Genomic DNA, 27,303 nt, shown 5'->3' with positions numbered 1-27,303 from the left:
GCTCATTGGCTGCTGGGTCTTGCAGTGCCCATGCCAGTCTTTGTTCGCTGCTGTAACAGGTGATTGTAGCAGACTGGCACATTGTTGGGCATCATTTTCATGGTGTAAAAGTGCACATGTGGGGCATGGTGATAAGTATGGGCCTGTTGGATTAGAGCTTAAGCAGGAGAAACGAGCCCCCATGGGCTTAATTGTGGTTTATTTTGGCACACAGCACATAACTCTACTCTGCATCAAATGCCAATTTAACAATGAAATGTGAAATACATTATGCAGACTTGGGAGGGCTGGAAAAATAAGACAGGAAAGGAGAGGAGGTATTGAATAAACAAAGTAAAGGCAAGGAAAAAGAGAAATCAGGCTTGAATTGGTGCTATATCAAAATGTGTTTTAGAAGTGATGGCCAGCACCCAAGGTACTGCATGTACTTTTCACTGATCATCACCAAGCTGCTGATCTGTAACCACAGGGTCCTGGCCAGGTACTCTGTCCTAAGGTTGAATATTGATTAAAGGAAAAAACACACAGGCACAGACACACACACCTACACACGCAGTAGGAAGTCCATTCACAATGCACCACAGCAGTTAAATTTTGATTATGTGCGGTCCATTCAGCTCCTTCTCTGGCGTACCGGGTGCTGTATTTCCTTAACCAAGTAAAAATTTGTTTTCTGTTTTCACTTTCCAATTCGGTGTCTTTGTTACTGTGACAGATGGCACATCATTCAAAGAAACCCTCTCAGAAGGCAGACTCCATAAACAAATTAATTTCTATTACTGTTTTGCATGCATGCTCTGTTCTTACGTGATTGACAGTCGCCTCATATATGCTCTGTATTAGTAAGACTATATGAGACATGGCAAAAGAAAAATGGATACAAATGAGTGACAATTTCAGTGCAGCTGAGTAAAGTTCACCCTGCTATCTCCACCTTGGCAAGTTTGTTTCTTAGCAAATGATTTGAATATAGTTTCCCCTGGTATTCTTAAAACAATATGAACATCATAGAGGAGTGATAATAGTTGAATACATGTTTTAAAGCAAAGTTTATTGTCAGTTATTTATGAAAAAGTTTCATTTGTAAGTCCTAACGGCTCGCACCTATTCAAGTGAGAACGGATGCACTTTAATCTCTTGCTTTCACTGCTTTGTGTGTGTGTGTTGCTTGTTTCTGTCTCTTTTGCCACCTCTCTGTTTTAATTTTTCTTTTTGTGTGTGTAAACTTGTACTTGCTTTCTTACCCTCACTCTTAATCGCACTTCACACCTTCCATCATAAATACAAGTGCTCAGGTATGCATGTTTAACAAAAAATCCTCATATTTTATCCTAAAAGGCAAATTTAATGTCACACTAAGTCTGTCAGCTTTTCCAGCCCCAACCCTGAAATTAATCCCTCCCCACATCTCTCCCAACCTGTTTTCTTCTCTCTGTGTGTTTGTCTTTTTCTCTTAGACTGCATTTCCCATTTAGTTTGATGCGATTTTAGAATCTGCCACACTCAGTTCGTTGCCTGTCAGTCTGTCACTGTCGCTTTGCTCACAGTGAGATTTGACGTGTTTATGTCGTTTGGCAGGATGTAGATTGTCTAAACTATGCAGCTGTAAGACTGATGTTCTTTGTTTAACATGTTTACCTCCGAGACATGATTTGCCATTTCTTTCTGCTGCTTGTTCTTATTTTTAACCTGTACGTCGCTCCTGTAGTGTCAGATTTAATTGTGGAATGTTTTCTAAGATATTTTTAAAAAGCACAAAAGTAATTGTAAATGCATTCGATATGATTTGAAATATAACAATAGTTTATTTGAGATTTGTAAACCTAATTTTTTTGTAGTGCTGAATATTTCCAAGCCAAATTTGTGTTGCAGTGTACTTTATTTCGTTGATTGTTTTTCAGTCAAAAGTGCCCCCGTTTGCATAAACAAAAACACAACTTGATAGCCTTTGTTCCATGTATTCAGTTTACAGTAATAGTAACCTTTTGTTTGAGATTGATGCCGTCTACGCTCACAGAGCATTGTGCAAAGTTGCTTTTTTCTTTCTTTTGACTATTAAGCTTAGTTTGAGAAAAAAAACAAAAAAAAAGAAACTTTTGAAATTGCCCAAGTCTTTCTTTTTAGACTGTCAGGGGCTGGTTTAAGAAGTAAGGTTTGCAGAAAGCTGAGAAGTCTTTGCATCTGTTGATTATTTTGTTATTGATTCAACCCAAAGTCTTCACTGATTTGCCATGAGCCAGGTAAAAAGCCCGCTGAGGTGTCACTGCAGATAAGTGGCAGTCCCATGTTGTTCTCATCACAAGTGTGGGAATAATAGCAAATGTTTCTCTGTCTTCAAAAACTGAGGAGAAAATCAATTAAAAGGAGAAAATCACATCTGTCAAACACATGGCAGGCATGGCTTGTCTTCTGTCTTTGTTATAAACCTTCCATATGCTCTTTAAAAAGGGGCACAATTTACTCAGATCATATTTTAGACATCAGATAACGCTTTCTCGTTTCTCCTTTATTTAACCCAACTTAATAAAGAGTTTATTGCTCTGAGAAAAGTTCCATCGATTGGCGTATCTCTAATATCGCTGATTGTATCTCAAGGGTTCTTGGGCTTCTTTATCATTTTGACTTTACTTTTGGGAATATGCTGCTCAGAGCTCTGGTATGAGTTGTAGTATTATTGTACTTACAAGTCCAAGTCAATGAAATTTGATGATGATATACACCATATATACATATATGTATTTAGCAGATACAGTAAGCACTGTCACTGTAGCCTGAATGTCAGTGTTTTTCTTAAGCACTACATCACCAATCCTTTTTTTAACCGCATGCAAGCATTTAAACTGTTTGTTAAAGTTTATAGTTATTGCATACCCAGTACTGCCCATTAAGTTGTTCTACCTTGGCGTGTGAGTGCTGAATGCTATGAAACTGTGAATTGACAGCAGCAGAGATCAAAGTGTTGAAGTAAAAGCCCTACAGACACTGTCATCCTCTGCAAATGTTTAGTGAACCGAAACCTGTATCTCATTACTTTTACACTCTTCTTTACCCTCTCAGCTGCTTCCAATCCCCACCTTGACAGTCTGAGTACTAATAGTGAAATTATTCCTACATATATCTACATATATATATATCTATATATCTATATATATATATATATATATGTAAAAGAAAAACAAAACAAAAAAAACTAAATCCCCTCCGGCCCTGCGGACAGTCTTTATCCCCTTTATCAAGCTCGGCTCCTCTACCAGATGCCTGGGAGCATAAGGGTCCTGGTCAGTATCTAGGAATGTTCCTAGGAATGTGCTTTTCTGGACAGAGAACAAGAGAGCAGAGATGTCCTTCACGGGATGTGCTGGAGCCACTTTTCCAGGTTGGGGTTCACTGCCCCAAGTGCTCCAATTACCTTCACATTCCCACACCTTCTATAGCTCCACTCTAAGTCTCAGTATTTGTTTCCTTCTTCCTGATGTGGTATCGTTACATCTATTACTACGGCCTTCTTCTTCCACTTGTCCACCACTACTCAGGTTGGCTAGCCATCACCAGTTTATCCACATGTAACTGAAAGGCCCACCTGATCCTAGCTCAGTCATTCTCAACCACTCGAGAGGTTTGACTTCGGGACATCCAGGCAGGCTTTTTTGTCTTTATGTCAGTGGCTTCCACCTCCTCCTTTGGCCAGCTTATTAAGCCAACTTATCTCATATCTGGCGCACGTAGGTGTTGATTGTCCAGATCTTGTTATTCCTATTCAGTTGGATCCTCAGGACTTGCCGTACTCTTTTGGTAGTACACTCCCCTCAGTAGGACTATGTTCCCTCTCCCATCCGTTCCCTTCACATCTAACTACACTTCTTTAGTCTGAATGACATTCCATTGTTGTTGCTGTAGATCCTGGGGGTGTGGATCGAGTCGTGTTCACTTCTGGCATACAACTTGTATGCCATGTTGCTGCGATCTGTTTTTAGATGCATTAGCCACTGAGTGTTGCAGTTATGTGTTGCATCCTTCTTAAACTGTATTCTTTCTAATAGAATACTGCTTAAAATAACCCTGCATTTCGTTAGCAAAATAAATTAAATGAGTCAGGTTGTGCGGAAGTATGTGATGCTTTATTTTATTTTCTTTCCTTTTTTAAACATTTATAGTATTTATGGAGCAATAAAGTAAAATAGACAATAAAGCAGCAGGGTATGCTTTCGGACATTCCCTTCTTGTGACTGACACATAACTGCTGTGTGGATTTGCACTGTGTCCTTAAGTTCCCACTTTCATCGTTGTTTTATGTTTTAGTTTTTTTAAGCAAGACATGAAAAACTAAAATCCTCAGCTATGCAAATCCAAACAGTTTTCAAACTGACAGGTGGCCATGTTGTCTTTTTAATATAACGTGTAGACAATGACATTGCCAGTTTTCTACTCATATCAATAGTTTCTTCACTACGTTTCGCATAAAACATCTTACGACAAATGCGTATACAGTTGCTACACACATTTCACCTACACCTGCTTTCTTTTTTGAGGATTTAGCATGAACAACATGCTGTTGTTGCTTCATGTTTCGCCGTGTCTTGGCACATGTGCTGATACGTAGCGCCTTCATCTTCGCCCAAGGCGGTAAATGAATGTGTAGTTTTGCTAGCATACTTGCAGTAATCTCTCCTAGACTGCTGTGTGTGTCTGGTGGCCTGTGGTGAGGAGTCTGGCCCAGCGTCATCACCCAGACTCCCACATTGCTACACATATGGTGCTGCCTTTGTGTCAATTGTACTCTATGGGGTTTCTGATAATTAACAAGATGACAGACAAATGAAATGACAAGCACAAGGTGGATTAGATTTTCCACTACCTTGTCTTCTTGCTTTGTTTTTCATTTAGTTGCATTCAACTTCCATATTTTGAATGTTTTAGATTAATTTCACTTTTTTCGCAAGGTGCTCATAATGTAACTGCAGTTTCTACTTTGCAAATGGCAAATTTAACAGACATTTTCTGTTAAAGTTTATATATGTAATGCCTGGTCTTGGATTTACATGCTGTGTAAAAGTGCCGCATCAGTTTTGAAAGGTACAAACATTATTATAAATGGACTGGAATACATTTATCAACAAGGACTGCCAAGGATACTTTTCCTTCATGTCTCTTCTGTGCCAGACCAGACTCATGGAAATGGAAAGACATTGTGAAAGACTTACATTATGAGTGTGAAGACATATCCCTAATTATTTGCCAGAGAATAATCTAAATGATTTGTCACAGTATTAGCTGTAGCTATTGCAACAAATGAACAGTTTTCCTCTATATTACCGTTGTTTTATTCAGAGCCAACTCTACAATGTCAGACAGCACTGTTACTAATCCGACTGCTAATATTATCTTTTAGAGTTCACGAGAAGAACTTTATTCACAGCTTATTTTGTTCTGAGTTTATCTACCAGGAGAGTGTAGATAGTTTTTAGATTTTTGGAATTTTATTGCATACAGAAAAAGCCCATTCGGTTCAGTGAAACATGGATGTCACACATGAATTTTGGATAGTAAGCTGTACCTAAGCGGTCTAAACGGCTGCATTACTAAACATATTTGGATAGAACTCCTCGGAACACTTTAGCATGATCCGAAGTTTTCCCAGTCATTATTAACTTCAGCATGATCCTTAAAATTACAATTGCACCAAGATTTTGTTGTTGTTGCTCTGTTTTTTTGTTGTTTTTTTTCATATCCTAAAAAAATATTTATGTTCCTGTTGACATGATCAAAAGCCTTCATTATAAAAGCACCCTTGCTTGCTGCAGACCTTAATTGGGGCTTTGGCAAAAGCAAGAAACATTTGATTTAATGGCTTCATCCCAAACAGGACTGCATGGCTTGCATTATAGCTCACTTTTTATATTGCTGAATTCCCTGAGGGAAGGACAGAGATGTCATCATTAGTGGGAAGTAGACTCTGGCTGTGTTGTCTGTGATGACTGCTGAGGTCTATAGCATGGTCAGCCAGGCCTGTGGCCCAGTAGCTGTGTCTGCTCTCTGTTTTCCCTGTCTAGGCTTCCATCTGGCCACGTGATCCTGCGCCAGTCTGCTCCTGCTGAATAAATTTGGGGAGCTAATGAGGAAGGAAGCTTTGTGAGGAACTGGAAAAGGGCACATCTTCCTCTCTTTTCCTCTGAAAAAAGGAGGTGGAAAAGTCGCTGTGGTCAATTTTATTAACTTGGCTGACCTTCACACAAACAATTAACATTTACAGAAAACGCAGCCCCTCCCATTATCTTCCTCATCTCCATCTTTATCTTTAACTTCACTACCAGCAGGATTGTTTTTTCTTTTGCGAAGAAATTTATAAGACAATTGTAGATTGATGGACAACCCGCTGCATGTATTTTATAGACAGTAGCAAGGATATGTTGGCAATACTGCAGAAATTTGGATATCTTTTATTCGTTATCAGGTTTAGTAATTGGCTAAGGGCCACCATTCTCACAGTAATAAACCAACAGTGAGCAGTAACTGCGTGACCTTATCTTGTCATTGTTGTATGAGTCCATCAGCAAACCACTGTGCACTGAGTAAAATCTGTTCCAATAAATCTGTTAAAAAAAGTGTGTATTCATTTATGTATACTAAACAAAACTAGACAATCCACTAACTGGGTCACAGAGCCTGGACCAAGTCTAAACCTAAGCAGCAGGTGAGTCCAAAAACAAACAAATAGCAGTTCTGGTCACCGGCCACGGGACAAGCGGCACTTCACTGGGAACTGCCAGAGGCGACGGGACTCCTCAGGCAGCTTGGTTTGAGGTTGTCAACAGACGCGACGGAGAACCTTGGGCTTGGGCAGAACAGGACCAAGTGGCGGAGCACAGACCTCTGGCTGGGACAAAACATGCTGTGCCACAGATGAATGAGGTCCACACGGCGTGGGCACCTCTGGGTAGGACAAGGCAGACGGTGCAGAGAGCTCTGGCTGGGCCTGCACAGGGCACACAGCAGGCTCTGGATAAGCTACCATTCTCATTCTGGAAAAACATATGGCTGAACACCAGTCATCCCCACCTATGGAACAGCTACAGGTGCAGAAGTGGACTGGGTCTCAGCTGCCCTCGCCCTGGAAACTGGTGCAGGGACCCACCGGACATCAGCTGCTTCCACCTGAGGAACTGGTACAGGTCCAGAGGTGGACTGGGTCCCAGCTGGCTTTAGCCTGGGAACAGGGACTGCTGCAGGGGCCAACTGGACACCAGCCACTCCCACCCGAGGAACAGGTATGGGTGCGGGAGAGAGCTATGTCCAACCCGCTGGGGGAACTGGAATAGGGCCCAAGTCACAGGTGGAAAAACTCAACCAGTTTCAAAAGCACAACAGTCTTTGTATTTATGAATTGAATGATACAGGTTGGGGAGCAAAAACAGTCTTTTGATAGTCCAGCACACATTCACAGTAAACAGTCTTCAAAGAGGATAATTCAGGGTCCTCAGAAGTGACTGGTTCAGGGAAATAAACTGTGAAGTGACTTTAGAGTCGCTAGCCCAGCCTCTTTGCAGACTTTAGTGGGTCAGCTACATGATGCACACGTTTAATGTTGGTCGCTTTTGAAGCAAAAGAAACAGTCTTAGATTTTGATGGGCTAGTGGTACACTGAACAGTCATTAGGTCCTTTGCATAGCAAACAACAGTTTTTGACTTACCGTGAACACGAGGGAAAAGGTCTTTCTCACTCACAGGGAATTGCTCTGCAAAAGAAGAGCAGCGACCATGGGAGCCTAGCATCTTCTTGCTCCGACTGCCCCCGACTCAAAACCTTCAGCGAGCCACACAGCGGCATTGAGGTGGAAATGCCAAGCATTTCAGCTCGTCTCCCTTGGAACATGAGGAGACACAATATATACAAGGAAGGAGGAAACAGAGCAGAGCGGAAACACCTGGGGAACACAGCTGAACATAGTCCGACTGATGAGACGGGAAGCAGAACAGAACATAATGCACACAGGACGAAGGACTGACAAAATAAGACAGGAAGCACGAGAGACGCACACAGACTGACTACATACAGAGGGTGAGGGCAAGAGCATAGAGGAACCAGATAGACACATAGGGACATGACTGGGGTAACAGAGGCAAATAAACATGGAGACAAGACTAACTGCACAGGGAGACACCTATAATTAACACAGAAAACTAGACACAAGAGGATGGGAAACACTAAGGAAGGGCTTGCTCTTACACAATGTATAACAGAAGAAGACTAAATATGCCAAGGGAATGGCTACAAGAAACAATAATGAAATTAACCAAGCGTAGAATTCATAATAAAAAAATCTAGAAAATCCACTAACTCAGAACGCTGGGTCGCAGACCCAGGACCATGACAAATAACCAAAGTTCATGTGTTACTTTGAGGCTTGTATGCTGCTTAATATGAATAAATGTTGTTGATACCAAGCGTAGTATTATGTCTTTGTGCTGATAGCTACAACAGCAATCGGGGTCATTGTAGGAAGAAAAAAACGAGGTAGTAGTGTAATATTCAAGAAAAAATAACAATGAACAATAAAAAAACAAATCTCAAAGAATAAAATCATGAGTGTATTAGAAAAAAGCCAAAAACGTTTTCACAGTCCTGGCCACTTGTATGTTTGGACTTTCTATTGATCAAGTTTCTTCTATCAGTGTTTCGGATTTGTCCAAATCTTGTATTATAGTTGAATGAAGAAACACATTTTAGACCCTGTTTTCTGCTCTTAATACCAGTTCAGTTTTATCAACCCCTGCTGTGGTTACTTGCTTTCATTAAGAAATATTCTGCTTAAGTTATTACGACATATAAACTATTTTGTTGTTATGATGCTCATAGTTCTTTTTCTCTTGCATTTCCAAATTGATGTTGATTATTCATAGTACTGTGTTTTTGGTTGTTGGTTGGTGTTGAGGAAAATACAAAGCACTCTAGTGGTATCAAGTAGTGAAGTAGAGTAGAAAGTACAAGTAGAGTATCAAGTAGAAATACATTTTACTAAAATTTTACCTACTTACTGTATAGTCTTCACGTAGACCTGGATCTCATCTGCAGGTTGACTTGTTAGGAAAGGCATGTGTCCATGAGGCAACATGTGCAGTTTTTCAAACTATTTACTAACCTAGTAAACTAAATAGGAACACAATAGTGTGAGTCCAAGCAAAGAGCTGTTGTGGACTTTTTTCTCATCTTTTTGTGTAAGCTAAACTGTCCTCCGTGTCTGTGCAATGATTTTCATGTTGATGTGGAGAGAAAATTACATTTGCATTAACAGTAGCTCTGTTGTTGTGGTGTGTGTGTGTGTGTGTGTGTGTGTGTGTGTGTGTGTGTGTGTGTTCTTCCATTTCTAGAACCTGATAAAGAACCTGCCAGAGCAGAAAGAGCTGAATGCGCTAGCAGAACTAAAGGGTGAATATGAGGAGCTTGTGGAGTCAGAGCAGTTTGGCATTGTGGTGAGTATAATTTTCTGGTGCCCGCTGCCTCCAACAAGAAAACAGTCTACACAATCACATTCCCTGTATGTTATAGTCAAATATTTGCAAGCACACACTGTTTAAAAATTGAATTTTTACTTCATTACACACTCACTTTTTTGGGGAGCTGCTTGGTTTGGACACTGGTAGCTTATGACAAGGATTTTTAGAAAAAAGCAAAACTTCCAAATGACAGAGGCTGTAGTTGAAAGCGTCCTTTTGACTTGAGCAAAGAACAGTTCAATCATTTTTGATTAGAATTCTGCATCAAGAACTTACTGAATGCCATATTTTGACATCAGCTGTCAATGTTGTCTCATGATAAAATCCTACCCTGAGGCTACCAATGCTGTCTGTAATAAAGTCCTTTGAAAGGTACGCAGTTGACATCAGTTGGCTTGGTGATCTTTCCCAATCCTCTAATCAATTTACCATAACAGCCAAATTTCTGTCTTTTGCAGTGGTAAGATAAATAAAGTTATAGTGAGCCTTTTCGTATCACAACTTCACAAAGTAATCTTCATGTCTAGCACTCAGATCTAGCACTATAATTGTTTGATCGGAGTACGCATACACATATAAAGATACGTAAGACATATGAAGAGCTTTGTCCTATTTTATTGTTCTTTTTTGTAATTCGCAAATTGCCACAGACCTTTCAGAGACTTTCGTAACCACGAATCACCTTTGAACAGACTGAAATAAACAAACAAATAAATACAGATAAATATACACAAAATCAGCTTTGGACTTGTCCTCTAATTGAAACAGATGCTACTGAGGATGACCGACAAAGTCAGGTTAAATTGTTTTACTGTAAATCTATTCTAGGAGATGGAAAGTACATCATCAAGCTACTCTGACCTTTCCACTTAGTTACAGCTATAATGACTTTTTAATTAACTGCTCTCGCCATCCACTTACCAAGTGAAAACCCAGCACTTTAGGCAACTGTAAAAGAAAGTGTTCTTTAAAGGTAACTTTACAACAAGACACAGAGGTACATTATACAGGTCTACAAAAGAAATGCTAGAGCTAAATGTTAGACCTCGGGCTCACAGCTATATGTTACATTACACTATTTATCTCTTTACTTGTCTGTGTCTTTTGGAAGATGTAATGAAGCAGAGGGTGGCAAGTTTCCCTCATGATCTCACCAATGTTGTGATCGTACGCTGCCCCGCTGATGAAGTAGCGCCTCATTGTAGAGATATTCAGTTCCCCTGGGAAATAAGCCATGTTCAGGCTTTTCTCTACCAAAGCTGTCACCAATACGCTTGCTTTCAGTGTGTAAGTTGTACTTATTGTAGACAAATCATTTCAAGTAAGAGAGAGAGAAGGAATGTGTGTGCATGTGTTTGTGATGGAGAGTAAGTGACTGAGTGTGTATAGCTGTGCCTGCAAGGAATTAAGGTAGAGGGGATTATGGGTATGTATTGCTATATATCGTATGTGTTTCTTGTTTGTTTTTCACCTGATTAGTATTTCTACTGCATTGGAACATATTGTGTTTCATATTATTTAAGACAAAATCTGTTTAATAGATTTCTGTGTGAACGTGGAACTTGTTTATGGTAGATTTGCAGTTTATTGCAGCAGTATTACACTTGAGCTTGAACACGATGGTGATAGCGAGGTGCTATAGCTTTATAGGATTTCTGTACTTCTTTTCTTTTTTTTGCTTGTTCATTTTATGAAAATGTAGTGTACAGTATGAACCCACAATGTTTTGTCAAATATCTCTTAGATTGTGGATAGTGCTACTTCACTGAAATCTGTAATGATTAGATTCAGAAAGCCTTTTTGCTTTGATGCTGATGATCTGCACACACACACACACACACACACACACACACACACATATATATATATATATATATATATATATATATATATATATATACATATATACATATATATATATATATATACATATATACATATATATATAGTTGTAGGTTATTTGTCTAACGAGTGCTCTGGCATGCAAGTGCAGTTTGCTTGTCAAGTAAGCCACAAATTGCTTCCAATCAGCAAAGTTTTGCTGCTTACTTAATACATATACATTTATTGAGGGTAACTCACCCAGATAATGAGCTCATTGGGTTGTGTGTCGTGACGCATTATTTTTCACATGAAAATTGTGTGCCTGTCAAAAATCTGCTCATTTGTTAATTAGCTGAAATGAAAACAAAAAAGTTTCATTATTGAATAATAATGGAATTAAGAATATTTTCCTAACACACAATATGGGTATTTATATTTGAAGATCTGTGGCAATGAGTATTTATTTGCTTCCACTATGACAAACCCAGGATGATTTTACAAAAGTAGGTGTACAAAGAAAGTGCTTGTTTGATTTTTTTTCTCTTTTTTTTTACACATAAATGCCACTTACATTCTTTCTTTATGTTGTCACCTCAGATGAGTTCGGTAAAACTCCTACGGCCACGTCTCAACGGCATTCTGTTCAAGCTGACGTTTGAGGAGCAGGTGAATAACATCCGGCCCGACATCATGAATGTGACATTTGCTTGTGAGGAGGTGAAGAAGAGTGAAGGTTTGAGCAAACTCCTGGAGTTGGTTTTGCTGGTTGGCAATTACATGAATGCCGGCTCAAGAAACGCCCAAACCTTCGGTTTCAACCTCAGCTTCCTTTGCAAGGTAACGTAAACAGCACACATTTAAAAAAACAAAACATGTTGGTTAAATGTCTAAAATGAGAACAGAAATGAAAATGAAAGGTGAAATTTAGTAACTGTAACTGTATCACGTGATTTTCAGCTAAAGGATGGCAGATTTATAAGAACATAAGGGAGTTAACTAATTAATTCAGAATCATTAAATCAGCATTTTTTCACAGTTTCGTCATATTTTAACATTAAAGATGATTCAAAATGTATTGATCTGATTTTACGTTTTAAGTGATCCCAATTTGTACAAAAAGTCAGTACCCCCGATGTTTATGCTGCACTTCTCCTCCAAGTTAGTAGCGGCCAGGTAGTTTTTTGCATACTTGCTGACAGACAAACAAACAGCAACATTTTCCCTCCACCTCAGCTTTCACCTTGGAGGAGGAAAAATGTTTCAATAGACAAAATAACACAAACACTGGGAGGTATGAAGCTGCCAGCAAAGGCTACATCTGTGTTCACTGCCAGGTAAAATCACAGCATCCAAAGGTGTGAAAGAGAAGACTGGCAGCCATGCACACACACTTACAAAAGCACAACAAAGCCATCAGCCCCACAGCCGAAACAGCTAGGGTTAGTCATGATACCATGAGTTGAAGTACATTTGTTATTGTACATGATTGATTGACATAAGTACCGTATTTCCCGGACTACAAAGCGCACCTGAATATTAGCCGCACAAGCTAAAATCAGGGGAAAATACATTAGCCGCACCTGACTAAAAGCTGCAGGTGTTTCAATGTTGACTTATCATATGTAAGAGAATATGCACAAAGCGAATCAGGAAAGAGATGGCTGTTTGGAGACACACCCCTTTTATTAATATTTTGAAAAACAAGTTATGGGTACATATTTGCATAACTTTTTAGGTATATGTACAAGTAGCGGTAATTACAAGTACGAAACATGTACTGTGCTTCATGAATGAGTAACAAATGTAGTACATAACAATAACCTATAGCACACCAGAAAAATAGATTCAGACTACCTTTTAGGCTCAGGTGCAGTGACACGGCTTTAACAAGAAGAAAAGTCAGTCATTCACCATCTTTCTCTTCTTCCTGCGCACTAAAACCACCAAAGTCCTCTCCTCCAGTGTCGGATACAAACAGGCTCAGGATGGCTTCGTCATCCACTCTCAGCTCCTTTCCTTCGTTGTCACTTTCAAAACCAAACAAATCCTCGTTGTCAGTGTCAGAGTCGAACACCCTCAGAAGGGCCGTGGCGGTGTCCTCCTCTCCATCATGCAGCAGTCCAGCCCTTCGAAATCCGTTGGTGATCGTGGATGTTTGCACACTTTTCCACGCTGTCAGAATCCACCGGTGGAGTTGAGCATAACTTGCTTTTCGCAAGTTTATCGCCGCTCATCATCCACGCCTCCCGCTGAACGCGTAGCGCTACTTTGAAGTTTGTTTTTCCCGTTACTTCGTACGGCACTACGTTGCCTGGCGGACGGACACGTGACCAACATACCACTCTTGAACCCCGATCTTTCGCCAGGCAACGTAGTGCCGTACAACAGCGGAACAAACAAAACAAATCGTCTTACGATATGACGAAAATCACGGACAATCCATAGAAAAGCCGCACCTGACTAAAAGCCGCAGGGTTCAAAGCTTGTGCAAAAAGTAGCGGCTTATAGCCCGACAATTACGGTAATCACCCAATATTTTAGGCTAAAATGGAACAATATCGCAATATCTATAATAATATATAAATTTAGTTAAATACAGACAATGTTACGTTTCGGTGTGTCAATGTTTTGTTTTTGCGTGACTGTTATGTATTTCCTGCTTTACTTTGAAAGTCTGTGTTATCTTAGTGTGTTCAGTTTACATTTTCCCTGTCTCGTCAGTTCTAATTTGCCCCAGCTGTGTTTCCCTCCTGTGGTCCATTTCCTGATTGCTCCCTCTATGTATTTAAGCCTTGTGTTTCAGTATGTCATGGTCGCGATCTCCCCCGTGTTGTAAATAGTTTGGTGTTTTTGTTGTAAATAAATAGTCTGTTGTAAATAGTTGCGAATGGGTTTGTTAATATTTTCGTTTGAGACACCTTCGTTTTGGGATTTTGGTGGAGGGCCTTCGTGGTTTTATTTTCCTTATTTTTATTTTCCTGCGTTGCACCCCGGTTGCCTAGGCCGGGGTGTAACATATGGGGGCTCGTCCAATCGCTGGAGGGTCCGAGGGCCGCTTCAGCCTCCGTCTGTCTTCGCTGGAGGGTCCGAGGGAGGGACCGCTCCGGCCTTCGTCTGCCTTTGCTGGAGGGTCCGAGGCACCGCTTCAGTCTTCGTTTGTCTTCGCTGGAGGGTCCGAGGCACCGCTCCAGCCTCCGTCTGTCTTCGCTGGAGGGCCCGGGGACCGCTTCAGCCTTCGTCCGCCTTCGCTGGAGGGTCCGAGGGAGGGACCGCTCCGGCCTTCGTCTGCCTTTGCTGGAGGGTCCGAGGCACCGCTTCAGTCTTCGTTTGTCTTCGCTGGAGGGTCCGAGGCACCGCTCCAGCCTCCGTCTGTCTTCGCTGGAGGGTCCGTGGGACCGCTCCAGCCTTCATCCGCCTTCGCTGGAGGGTCCGAGGGACCGCTCCAGCCTCCGTCTGTCTTCGCTGGAGGGTCCGTGGGACCGCTCCAGCCTTCGTCCGCCTTCGCTGGAGGGTCCGAGGGACCGCTTCAGCCTTCGTCCGCCTTCGCTGGAGGGTCCGAGGCACCGCTCCGGCCTTCGTCTGCCTTTGCTGGAGGGTCCGAGGGCTCCAGCCTTCGTCGTCTGCTGGAGGGTCAGTGGGACTGCTCCAGCCTTCATCAGCCTTCGTCCGTCTTCGCTGGAGGGTCCGTTGGAGGGACCGCTTCAGCCTTCGTCCGCCTTCGCTGGAGGGTCCGAGGCACCGCTCCGGCCTTCGTCTGCCTTTGCTGGAGGGTCCGAGGCACCGCTTCAGTCTTCGTTTGTCTTCGCTGGGGGGTCCGAGGCACCGCTCCAGCCTTCGTCTGCCTTCGCTGGAGGGTCCGTGGGACCGCTCCAGACTTCATCCGTCTTCGCTGGAGGGTCCGTGGGACCGCTCCAGACTTCATCCGTCTTCGCTGGAGGGTCCGTGGGACCGCTCCAGCCTCCACCAGCCTTCATCCGGTTCGGGGTGTAACATTCACCTATATACAGACTTTCTGCACCTCTGTGAATGCACTCTAATAGCTTCTAATTTGCTTTTCTTTGTCGTTTCTAAAATGTCCTGATCTGTTTTTGTTTGTTATGCAACTAAAGTCACCTTTTTAAGGAGTTTTCATATTCCCAACTCAAACTCTTACATAGTAGAAGAAGGGGAAACTCTTTTCAGCTGCTCCCTTGTCACAATGGGTCACCACAGCGGGTAGTTCTGTGTGTTTGATTTGACAGATTTTTTTTGCCGGATGCCCTTCCTGACACAGCCGCAAAGGGGATTTGTCTCTCTGGCTAGAAGTGAATCAGCAACCTTTTGTTTACCAAAAAAATTGGTAATCTACTAAAATATCGAACCACTAATGATTCTGTACTTACGCAAAAACCAAAAGTACGGAACAAAAGAAACACGCTGACATATATTACACACATAAATGCATAAAAGAAGGAACAAAGACTCCAACCAAACATTCTCTTTGTTTTTCTTGCTTTAATGTAGGTTTATCTGATAATAAACTAATAAAATAGTTACTGGGGGATGTTTAGAGAATGGACAAACCTCCCCTTAATACCGCCTGTGGTTAGCAATCTTGCACTGGTGAAAAACAATCAAATAATATTTCAAATATATGTTTTGGGCATTTTGTTCTGTTTAGTTTCATTTTTTGGTCAAACTACTGTTTGCTAGCTGTGTTTCAGCTTTAACCTCCTGACCAAATATCAAAGAGAAATTAAAAATGCTGCTGTGGAAGAGTTCAGGTCTTAGGAGGTTAAAAAAATAGAAAAAATTTAAAAACAAAAATAGAGCTGATGTATTCTGATGATCTCTCACTTCATATGATTTTTTTAATATTAGACAACTATGCATGAGTTATAAAGCCACCCCATTCTGCATGTATCTGAAGTTAGCAATCCTCCATATTTCTTGTACAGCGAGAGCTTTTCTATGGTGGATGCAGTGTACTGTACTTTTGGTATTCCTGCAAGCTGACTAAATCAGTGTGGAATATCAGTGTAGAGCCTGGTAACCCCTCAGGGGGCTGATTGGCCATTATTGATGGACAAGGAAAAAAAGTCTGCTTTCTCACTTTAGTCAATCAAGTAAATGGCCTCCTAGGTGGCAGGTCCAGGGTACCTAATGGGCTCATCATGGAGGAGGTTGATGATGGGAATAAGCAGCAAGAGGAAAGGCACAGGCTGACCCACCTTCACCTTCCACCTCTTGACTCCCCTGGTTCAATCTCCTATCCTGTGGAGTACTCACTGATATCCTGGTCACATATATTAAGCAAGCTGAAATTCTGCTAAAGGGTTGCAAGAAGTTTAGTAACTGTATTGCTCAAAGAATACCTGTATTACACTAAATACTTTAAAAGCAAAATTCGACAAAGCATGGTCATTCAGACTATAGAAAGAGAATGTTTGCATCTTTAAATGTGTGTCATACGTGTATAAATACTGCATGAGTCAAAGAATATTTGTTCTTTCAAATAAAGAACACCTGGTAATGATCATGTTTGACTTAAGCTAGAGGTAACAGGATGTCTAGCAGGCGCTTGACTTGGTGGAATGGAGTCATCTACCCGACAGTTCTGACCTTGTAAAAAAATACAGTATTTCTACAGGAATTACTGTTTTTTTATAGAATTACTAGTGTCTTTAAACACCAAAGCACAAGCATTTATATTGGAGTTGAGGAAACCTTACATTTTAGTGTAGTGTGCATTTGCAGAGCTTTTTTTTCTCAGCAGCTGCGTGTACTTTTATGTTCAAATGCCGCTTTTGCTTTTTTTCTCTGTTTCTTATGATCCAGTGTAATATTTGGTTGTATGAGTAATCATGCAATATATTTGTCTTTTGAGCTGCTCCATCTGCAGCAGTTAAATTGAGCAATCAAGGGCCGACAGTCCTCTGTTAATGTGAGGGTTCTATATTCCCACTGCCACTTTTTCTGTTATCAGTTGTTCTGTTGTTTTCATTTATTTATTTCCGATCTACATATTTAAGTGGGAACTTGTTTGCACGAGATATGTCCTGCTACTCTTAGTTCTCATGTGTATGCACTTGTGAAGGATTTCAAATCGTGTTACCTCAAATCAGGTTTTGTTATGAAAGACTGAACGACAGAACTGTTCAGGATTTGCTTTCAACAACACAGTAATGAAGCTTTTTTCAATCTGTTTCAAATGAAAAGGTTTGTCTAAAGTAGTGACATGTATTTACACAGTAGTTACTGTATTGTACGAAATATTTTATTTGGGTAGTTTAAAAAAACGCATCTAAGATAACAGTTAAGATATCCTAGGAGACGCTCCTCAGCTTGGAGCTCTGACAGTAAAAGTCACTTTTAGTACTGACTTTCAAATATCCAGTGCAAGGCATGGACTGAGATTAAAATGGCTCTGAACTTTGACATGTGCCCAGGCACCGCACAGCCCCTGACACAGTTCTCACGATACCTCAAAGCTGCATTGACTAAAAATCCTGATGTAAAATAATGTGAAAGTAACATCAGCACCTTGGGCTTTATACAAAGTCCTTCTGCCCTTATAGAGGCCCTCAGCCGGATGTGTTACTACTACCAACGACTCCTTCTGTCTTGTAGCGTTCTCTCTTTAAAATACAGTATACTTGCAACCATACATGACTCATCTTGGAGGGTTTTCTTTGCTTGTTTTTTAATAGTAAACCATTACCAAGTGCTTAACATGGCGCTGTAGTGCTTTGTTTTGTCTTTCTTTTTTTGTTTTTTTTTTCATTTAACTCTACAATTATCATTGAAGTAGTACAATTTATTTGGATTTCTTTTTCATTTCAGTAAAGCAGCTACGTTGGGCTATCTAGGGTTTTGCTTGTTTTGGGATTCAGTCTTATTATGTCAGAGAAAATTCACCTTACAATGCTAATCGTGCTTCCAGATTCATCAGCCCCGTTGTTACAGGTGTGTGAACTCGAGCACGTAGCTGTGCTCTGCCCTTATAAATGTTTGTGAAGAAAGGGGTCCTTCTGAAAGGTTCACTGAATTTGAGTGTGGCACTGTAATAGCATGACCATTTATGAAATTTCTTCCCTCCTATCATTCCATAATGATGTGTGAGTGGTGTTATTGCAAAGTGGAAGCATTTAGGGACCACAAGCACTCAGCCATGAAGTGCACAAGAGGGCTGAGGCGCATAGTGCGTTAAAGTAGTCAGCGCACTGCTCCTCAATAACTGCGGAGTTCAAACGTCCTCTGGCGTTAACATCAGCATGAAAACTGTGCACCAGGAGACTCGTGCCATGGGTTTCCAAGGCTAAGCAGCTCCTGTATGTATAATATGGAGATCTCTCTTTCCTGATAATTCCCTTATTCTTAATAACAAATGTGCGCATCATCCCAATGTGTCCTAGATTTGTTCAAGATAAATATAGGGTGTACGTTGTAGCTGAGGTGGCAGAGAGGGTTGTCTAACAGCTAAAAGGTTGGTGGGTTGATACATTGGTCATCAAAGTATCCATATGCAAGATACCGATATGCTGCCACTCATGCATCTATCATCGTGTGAATGTTGAAAAAAGTACTTAGCCATGGATAAAACGTTGCATGAATATATATGTGTGTGTGTGAATGAATGAGACTTATAGTAGAAAGTGCTTTGAGTGGGCTCAAAACATAAATCCAAGGCATAGTTGCTCTTTTTACAGTTGGAATGGTTGAAGTGCATCAGGAGCTGCACATATTTTTAGATGCATACATCTAAAAATATACAGAACTATCAATTTAACACCTTACAGACAAACTTTATTTATAGAGCACATTTAAAAACCAGTGGTATACCAAAGTGCTCCACATACGAGAGGGTCAGATATAAGTAAAAGAGAAAGATGAAGGCCATGGCCAAAACCAAACATGCTGGCCAGTTAATGGCAGTAAAAACACAGAAACAAAATTGATACCACAAAAGTCTGTAGTAGCGCTGCAAAGAAAGCAACTGTGTGCACAGGAAGGAATATTTAGATGCCAGACAAGAAAGAACAAACCCATTTGAGAAAAATTAAAATGATCTGCACGCTGTTTGTCTTCTGTTAAATAATTTAAACCCTAAAATATTTTTAAAGACAACATTTATATCCTCTACACGTTTACTACTGCTAGAAAATTATGGGCTCAGTAAAACACTCAATACTCTTATTTTGAAAAGATGCATATGAGTGTTATTTGTGTATAATAAATATGAAGTTGTGAATATAACGTGGCGGATAATGAGAGATGCTTTGCATGCTCTTCAGATGACAGGCAGTCTCCTGTCTCGGTGACAACCTCTACCCTGTGGGAAAAGCAAAGCAAGGAGATGTGTGATAAAACAGTTAAAGTGTCCAAATACTTTAGATCGATAAGTGAACGATAGAATGACAGAACAACCTGTTGCAGAGATAGTGAGGCGGTGACTTGTGACTCATATATGATCTGCCGTCAAAAATATAAACGTAGACTGCTGTTTTATTGAGTCACATACTTTTGATCTAGATGCGTGTGGGTGGATAATTGAATAAACAGAATAATAAAGAATAGCTGAAGATGTACTCTTTGTTCCCATTACTGACTCTGTTACATCGAATGAACAAAAAGTCAAATTCACAGGCGTAGACGGCTGAGAAACCGCAGTGCCCACCAGCCTACAAAGCAAACAGAACACGCTGATAGACATTTATGTGTTCACCAGTTGTAATGTTACAGAGTCACAAGTGTTACCACCAGAAGGGATTTTCATGTTATCACTGTGTTAGAGACGTGTTATAATCACAAATATAAACAGTGAGGCACACATTCACATTTCAGCATGGTTTACCTCCTGGCTGCGTTTGACCAAACTCCTAAGGAAACCTTCTAAATTATTATTATTATTTTTAGAAATGACATCTATTACCAGCTACAGTCAGCGTTGACCAGATCATGTTACTTTTTAGTGATGATAATGTCTGATATCTGAAATAGAATAAACAGAATGTGTCCCTCAGTCTTGTTGAAACTGATACAATAAAGAAAAACAATACAGTGCAATTTTATAGGTCTGTGATTACCCCAGATAAGGATCATTTTTTGTTGTTATTATTATTATTATTATATTTTAATTGTCTCATATTACATATTACTAATCTTGGAAGTTTCTCTTCTCTGCGCAGTAATAACAGTTTGGCAATATGACAATAAACCAATTAAATTTCCATGAAATTCAGTTGTGATTAGCGAAACGATGATTGATCCTCTTCTAATGACAACAGTGTGTGTGTTTTTGAGCTGATGTGTGACAGCGTCTCTTTGCCTGTTCTTTTCCCTACATGTGTGCGCATGAGCACACGTGTTTCCATGCGTACATGTGTGGGCATGTCCAGCTGCAGGCTGTTTACAGGATGGATATTATCAGTATGAGTACACTGAGGTGGGCTGTGCTAATTAGCTTTCCCAGCATGCCATTCAAACAGCATAGCAATCACAGTGGGCAATGAATATGGAACAAGTTCTCTATGCACTGATGTGAAGAATCCAAGCTTCAGCTTATGAACAGACTCACACACACGTGGCAAATGCAGTACATTACTTTTGTTCAAACTTTCCTGCTCCAGCGATTTATTCTCAGGGGAGTGGGGTTATTATTTGTGTATATACTGTACATGCATATGTGTATTATTATCTGTTTCGGTTTAGTCTTCAGTAATTGGTTGCACATTTTCGGGGGGTCTCATTTATTTTACCTTCTCCCTATGTATTGTAATCAGTTTGAGTTGGAGTTCTCCAAAATTTGGGCATTTGGCTTGTTAGGAACTAATTTTGTTGAATGTACAGCAACAGCCCCCAGAGAAATCCCTCTTGTGTTTCTGAGTAAACAATTATGTTTAACATTGTCAGTGTGGCTATGGACAATAAAATATAATGTAGAGATACAACACATTGATCCCAGGAAATATATTGTTTTAGCAAATAATATTATATCTAATTTAGCCACACTTCCACTCTCTTTCTCTAAAGCACATCTTACTAGTTGCATTATTATTACCATGCAGTTGGTCCAAAATGACAGCCAATGCTTCGTGTATATTAACAGGAACACATAAAAACTGCTTTTAAGTAAAAGGGCCATTCCTATCATAGTCTTCAGTGATATAAATCTTTGTTTTTGCCAAAATGTTGTGATGAAAAACACTTTCCTCTTTTCAAAGCTTGCCTACATCGACTCAATTTTAATTAAAATTCACATGATTATTTAAGGAAGCAGGCATATCAAGCTGCAGATGTTCCAGAGCTGAATGAGGGAAAAGACCATGCTTAAAAACTTATAACAGTCACTGATTTTAAGTGAAAAGAGCGCCTGGTATTGAGGATTTAAAAAAAAAAACCTTTGGTTTGACAACATGTACCTTCACTGAGAAAATGAAGGGACATTGTTTTCCTCAAGTAAATGACTCTAAACATCTGTGAATCTTTTTTTCCATCTTTTTCAGCTCCGAGACACTAAATCTGTCAGTCAGAATACAACACTTCTTCATTTCCTGGCTGAGAAGTGTGAAGAGAGCTACTCTGAAATTTTGAGGTTTCCAGATGAACTGGAGCATGTGGAGAACGCTAGCAAAGGTACGTCTGTCTGCCTGTGTAGTATGTCTCAAGACTTTCCCAGTCACAGACCAGTTTGCTAATACCACTATAGACATCTTTACTGTGCTATTACCACAGCACATCTTAAACTGGAGTGGAATTTGCAACCATCTAGATATCAACGTATTTTATAGTTTAACCAGTTTAAAATATCCCCGATGGTGTATGTTCTTATAGTCTCTTACTTTTGTGAGCATTATGGTAGCTCATACTGAGTTAAAATGATGTAATTAAAGTACTATAATTAAAGTACTGTATGGACACTTATACATTTCATCCTTGGACGTCAGCCGGTACTCTGTCTCTGTGACAGGAATAGAGTTGTTTGTCTGACCACACTGTCATTCAGCCTGTCAATAAACTAATTCCACTTTAATTCTATTCTCAAGCAATTGGTGGAATCCCTGCAGGCTTATTTACTTTGTTAGTCTCGTAATTGGTTATTTAATCTAATTCAACTAATTATGTACTTGACTGGGACTGCCAGCCATTGTGTAAGTGGGCTGAATAGTCTTCAACCGCTGCATATATTAAGATGTCCATGTGCACACATTTTGAATTGTATCAATTTTGTCATTTCATGGAAATGAATTATTCAAGGAGAAACCAATTAGTTGTGTGAGACCAGTAAATAAATGCCTCTTGGGGAAAAAAACAAACTTCAGGATCTATTTAAGAAGTAGGGATGCAAAAAGTGGTTTACTCGGCATCTCACTTACACCACATACTGTCCATTCATCAATCATCCTGTATAGTACATTACACTGGATTTTCAAGCAGGCGGTCTCCCGTTCACATTTTTACACAAAATATGCTAATGTACCTACAGGTCATTGTAGTCAAAATGGTATCTTTGTTTTTTTTATTCGTACATGTGCATTATTTGATATATGTTATAGAATTTATAACAAGCTCAGAAACCACAAAAATTGAAACATCTCTTCTTTTAATCGGTTAAAAAGCTCTAAAGCTGACAGTACCTGCACTTTTGGCTTGGATGACATTAACAGTTTTTACACCCACTAGTTTGATTTTAATGTATTGTTGTTGCCTACTTTCAGAGGAAGTTCACAAATGTTTAAACCGTTATGGTAACAAGAGCACAGTTAATAATGTTCCTCAGGGACATATTAGGTCCCTGAAGGTTAATTGCTTGACGCTATTTCCTGATCTTTTACAAGGTTTTGGTCTCATTTTAGGCAAACTGACTATAGAAAATGTATTAAAATGGTTTATTCATCTTAATTTCATCTGAATGCACATTGTACAATCTAACAGTTTAATATAAAATCAGAACTACTTTCACATTTATTGAAAGCTCTTTTTCATGTTACATTACTTGAACCGCATACTGTTTAATGATTTATTGATATAAACATCCATGGAAAAAAAATAATGTTATTGTTTCTTTGGAAACCTTTTGGCTTTGTTAGAATTGTCATATTAAGTTTATACAATATAATTAGCATTTACCCTAAAACAACAGACCAACAAAATAAAGTAATTTCATATAGAGTAATATGGAGCTGCACAGATGACCTTCATCCTCTCCTAAATATATATATTTATTATTTCTTACAGTAAATCTCAGGTGTACAAGCATATGATTTCTGATTGTAAATTGTTAGAGGCTTTTAGAGAGCGGCTGATTTAAAGTGACGTAGGGAGTGATGTGTGACATGAACGTATAATGAATACACTGGTTTAAAAGTACAGTTAATAAGCCTCATTCGTAAGGGCAGTCAATCCTGTCTAATGTCAGTAGGAAATCGTAGTTTGTTTTTGTTTCCTTGATTAGCTACTTTAGTGTTCTCTAGTCTAAAGGGTTTTTTAAAAAATTACAGTACCGCAACACCACTGAGTTATCGTGTCAGACTGTGCAGCTTATTCGATTCGTTTCGCTGCCAGTCGTAGTCCAGTCTGTTTGTTTTTAAAAGTTTGGGTTACCCAAAAAGGCAGTTCAACTTTTTTATACCTTATAGGCTGTCTTGTTAGGAGGAATGTGTGTACCATAATGGAGATTAGAGGGTAACAATAACTAAGTCCAGCACATGTGAATGTTCTCAATGGAGACCCTTCATTCCTCATAGGATTCAGCTATTTTCAAAGCTTACCTCTGTAAAGGTCAATTTTAATTAAAATCCACGATTATTTAAGGAGGCAGCAAGTTGCAAATGTTCCAGATCTTAATGAGGGAAAGGCTCCTCCTTTTTCCACCTTAAGCAGTTCACTGTGGACATATAGTTTTAAAGAAATGTTACTATGAAACATGTGAACTTTTAGTAAAATAAGTACCACACTTTACATTTTACTTTATTCTGCTATCCAAATGACAATCAGGCACTTCAACATTAACAATAACAAAAAAAAAACTATGACACTGGCTAAATTATTTGCTTCTGTAATTTCAAAATTAACTGTTCTCTGCTCAGCAAAAGGATACTTCACAACAAAATGGTAGCAAAATTATCAGTATTAACTATATTTTTCATTAGGAATGTGGAGCAGCACTTCTACTTAGACAATGTGTCACACGTTTTAACGAGGACCCAAATGCAGATGCTAGGAGAATAAACTTAATGAAAGCAAGCCGTTTAGTAAGGCTGCACAAAATCAAACGAAATAAAAAAGGCAACATGAGACTCAGACTTTCACTAACAACAAACTGGGCAAAACTAAACACAAAGAACATGGAACATGGACGAGAACGATGGAGGTAGAACTGACAATCTGGCCAAAGGCAAGGGGAGACTGGGACAATATACACACAATAGGGTAATCAGGGAAGTGGAGGCAGCTGGGACAACAGGAGGAATAAATCAGTAACAAGAGGGAAGCGAAACTGAACACAATGCACATGAGACGAGAGTCTGTCAAAATAAAACAGGAAGTGACAAGCGCACTCAGACTGACTAGACACAGAGAGAGACGAGACGGGCTGGGGACGTCACAGGAGATAATTAAGCAGTTACAGCAGGCAAGTGCTAATGAACGGTGCAATTTGTAAATGGGTTATACTCAAATATGAGATTGTCATGGTGGAAAGAGACACCTTTAGACCATGGCAAGAGTGAGCATAACACAAGCCACATGGTGGTCATCAGCAAACTCTTTCTGGCAGATGTCTTGTAGCAAACAAGTGTTTCCAAATGGGCTATCTAAGCTGCTCTGCAGAGGCACAAAAAACAGGCTAGGGTAAGGACTGGAAACGCAGTGGTTTGCCACTGAAACTTGAGTGCAGCAGACAAAAGTCAAGCTGACTTCCCTTCAAAAATGGAAGAGACCCAGCAGCTCCATCAGCTCAGAATTGGCAGAAATCAGTGAGACCCTGGTATACTTGCCTACAGTTCAGAGAAGTCTGCTCAAAAGGACCCTTTAGGGAGGATTTGTGGCCAGAAGAGCAATTCCTCAGTTACTGTTGCACCTATTTTTGAAAACGCAAGAACTACGATACAGAAAAAATGCCCTCCCTAAAAATGTTCTGGAATGATGAGCCAAAATGCAAAATATTTGGCAGTTTGTCTGCTGAAGGACTTGAGGGCTCCAAAATAAAGCATGTCTGCAGGCAACTGTGAGATTCTTTGCACGATAGAACTTTTACTGGTCTTGTAAATCCTAAGCTCACAGGCAAATTCTTATCCATCACACAGTACCATCAAGGACACATCCGGCCAGGCACAAATTCATTCTGCAGCATGACAACAGCCTAAAACATGCAATCAGAGTTATACTGAAATGTTTTTGTGCACTGATAATATGATTCCCAGAGAGCCCTTACATAGTCTCAGATGTAAACATGCACGAAACACTTTGTATATACCTTCTGCACTTTGTGTGAAATTAACTGTTCAGTTCATTACTTTCATATATGCGGACCCTGTTAGTGGGAATAACACAGGGGAATACTGTTACATATTTTTCATTTAAATAAGTCTCACCACACTTCTACTTTTCACTTCTACTGCACAATCCATTATATTCTTGCTGTGAGAGGAAGCGCTTAAAACAAACAAAATATAAGCACAATCGTAATGGCGTGCACAACATTTAATAGTGCAATACTACATTTTCTCCTCCGTGGTCACCATAATTATTTTTGATAATTCTTTCAGAATCAAACATTTTAAATGTATTTTGACTAAAAAGATTTCAGTACGGGACAAAGCACCAGCCTTTGGCAGAATATTGATAAAGCCACTGTGATTCATTTGAAAACAGCCAAGAAAGTTCTACTTTTTGAGAAATTACATGTCCAGACGACTTCATATTGTTGATTCATAATCTGTTATAACATGACTATAATTAACTTGTTTGTTTAGATTTGCACAGACTGACACAAACAATGTACAGTACACAAGAGTGAGACTAATTCAAATAGATTTGTATGATTTTATTTTCAGACTATTCTTTCAATATTATTCTAGTCAAATAGGATGGCAAACTAATGATGCTGCCATTTTTGCACAACGTTTGGTAGTATTTCCTGCAGGCATTAATAATTCAGCACGCCATCATACGGACTGATTAATTGAATGCTCAAACTAAGTAATTAATGGGAACTGTTGCAGTATTGCAGTAGACTGTGGAACAGGATAGGCAAACCATTAATGTGCATTACAAAAAACATCAAATAAAGTGACTTGGCTGCTGATTTTGGTAAACCTTTACTTTAACTGTACTACATTTACTTTCATTTAACAGTTATATTTGTGTGCATTTGGTTAATAGTTTGTTTTAGGTTGCCCCTTTGATAATAATCCTACTGTAGTTAGCTGTATGAGCTGTGGAAAGTGTATGTTGTGGCTGCAAGGTTTTTTACTCAAACAATGTAAATGCTCAAAATTTCAGCAGCTTTATTAATAATTCAGCTGCCCAGCACACACAGTGGAGTCCTGGCTTGTTCTTCGACATAAAGCAGCATTCTAGGCAAATCTTTTTCTAGGATGATGCACTGTGGGCAATACTGAGGCTAGATAGTCGTTCTGTGTATAAACTGTATATCCTTTCATTTATAAATATATTATTGAGTGTTGAAACTCTAATCATTTGAAATGTAGCGATAGAGTCTATTATTTTCATACCCCTGACCCCATCTTAACAGGAGTGGCAATGGCTGGAGAGAAGTGTCATTGGCCAATTTGCCTTGTTAAATTCCCCCAGAGATGAATATGTGGGGCCTGATAATGGGAACTAAGTCTGTGGTGATTCCACTCAATCAGTGGTGCACTGACAATCTGTCTTGACAATCCGGGAAAAGAGGAAATATGACACAAATGTTCTCATAAATCTATTTAGTATAAGGCATAGCCAAGGGCAAAGTACTTTGGAGCCTGTGAGAGGGAAAATGGAGAA

At 39.7% G+C, this 27,303-nt stretch overlaps 1 protein-coding gene across 5 annotated transcripts in view; it reads left to right on the top strand.

The window, feature by feature from the left end:
* Window positions 1-27,303, top strand: part of diaph2 (diaphanous-related formin 2) — a 378,094-nt gene that overhangs the window by 219,965 nt on the left and 130,826 nt on the right. For all 5 annotated transcript variants that reach the window (XM_085244737.1, XM_085244745.1, XM_085244766.1 and 2 more), the window contains 3 exons: window positions 9,367-9,468; window positions 11,914-12,153; window positions 21,801-21,930. In XM_085244737.1, coding sequence (XP_085100863.1) covers window positions 9,367-9,468; window positions 11,914-12,153; window positions 21,801-21,930 — 472 coding nt within the window. The remainder of the gene's footprint in view (window positions 1-9,366; window positions 9,469-11,913; window positions 12,154-21,800; window positions 21,931-27,303) is intronic.

Source organism: Mchenga conophoros, linkage group LG2 (genome assembly GCF_057382185.1).
Source record: "Mchenga conophoros isolate Kocher_MC1m ecotype Shallow Benthic linkage group LG2, M_conophoros_male_GT1.1, whole genome shotgun sequence".
Classification (NCBI taxonomy): Eukaryota; Metazoa; Chordata; class Actinopteri; order Cichliformes; family Cichlidae; genus Mchenga; species Mchenga conophoros.
The sequence above is the reverse complement of the archived record's forward strand: the minus strand, read 5'-3'. Positions and strand labels throughout refer to the sequence as shown.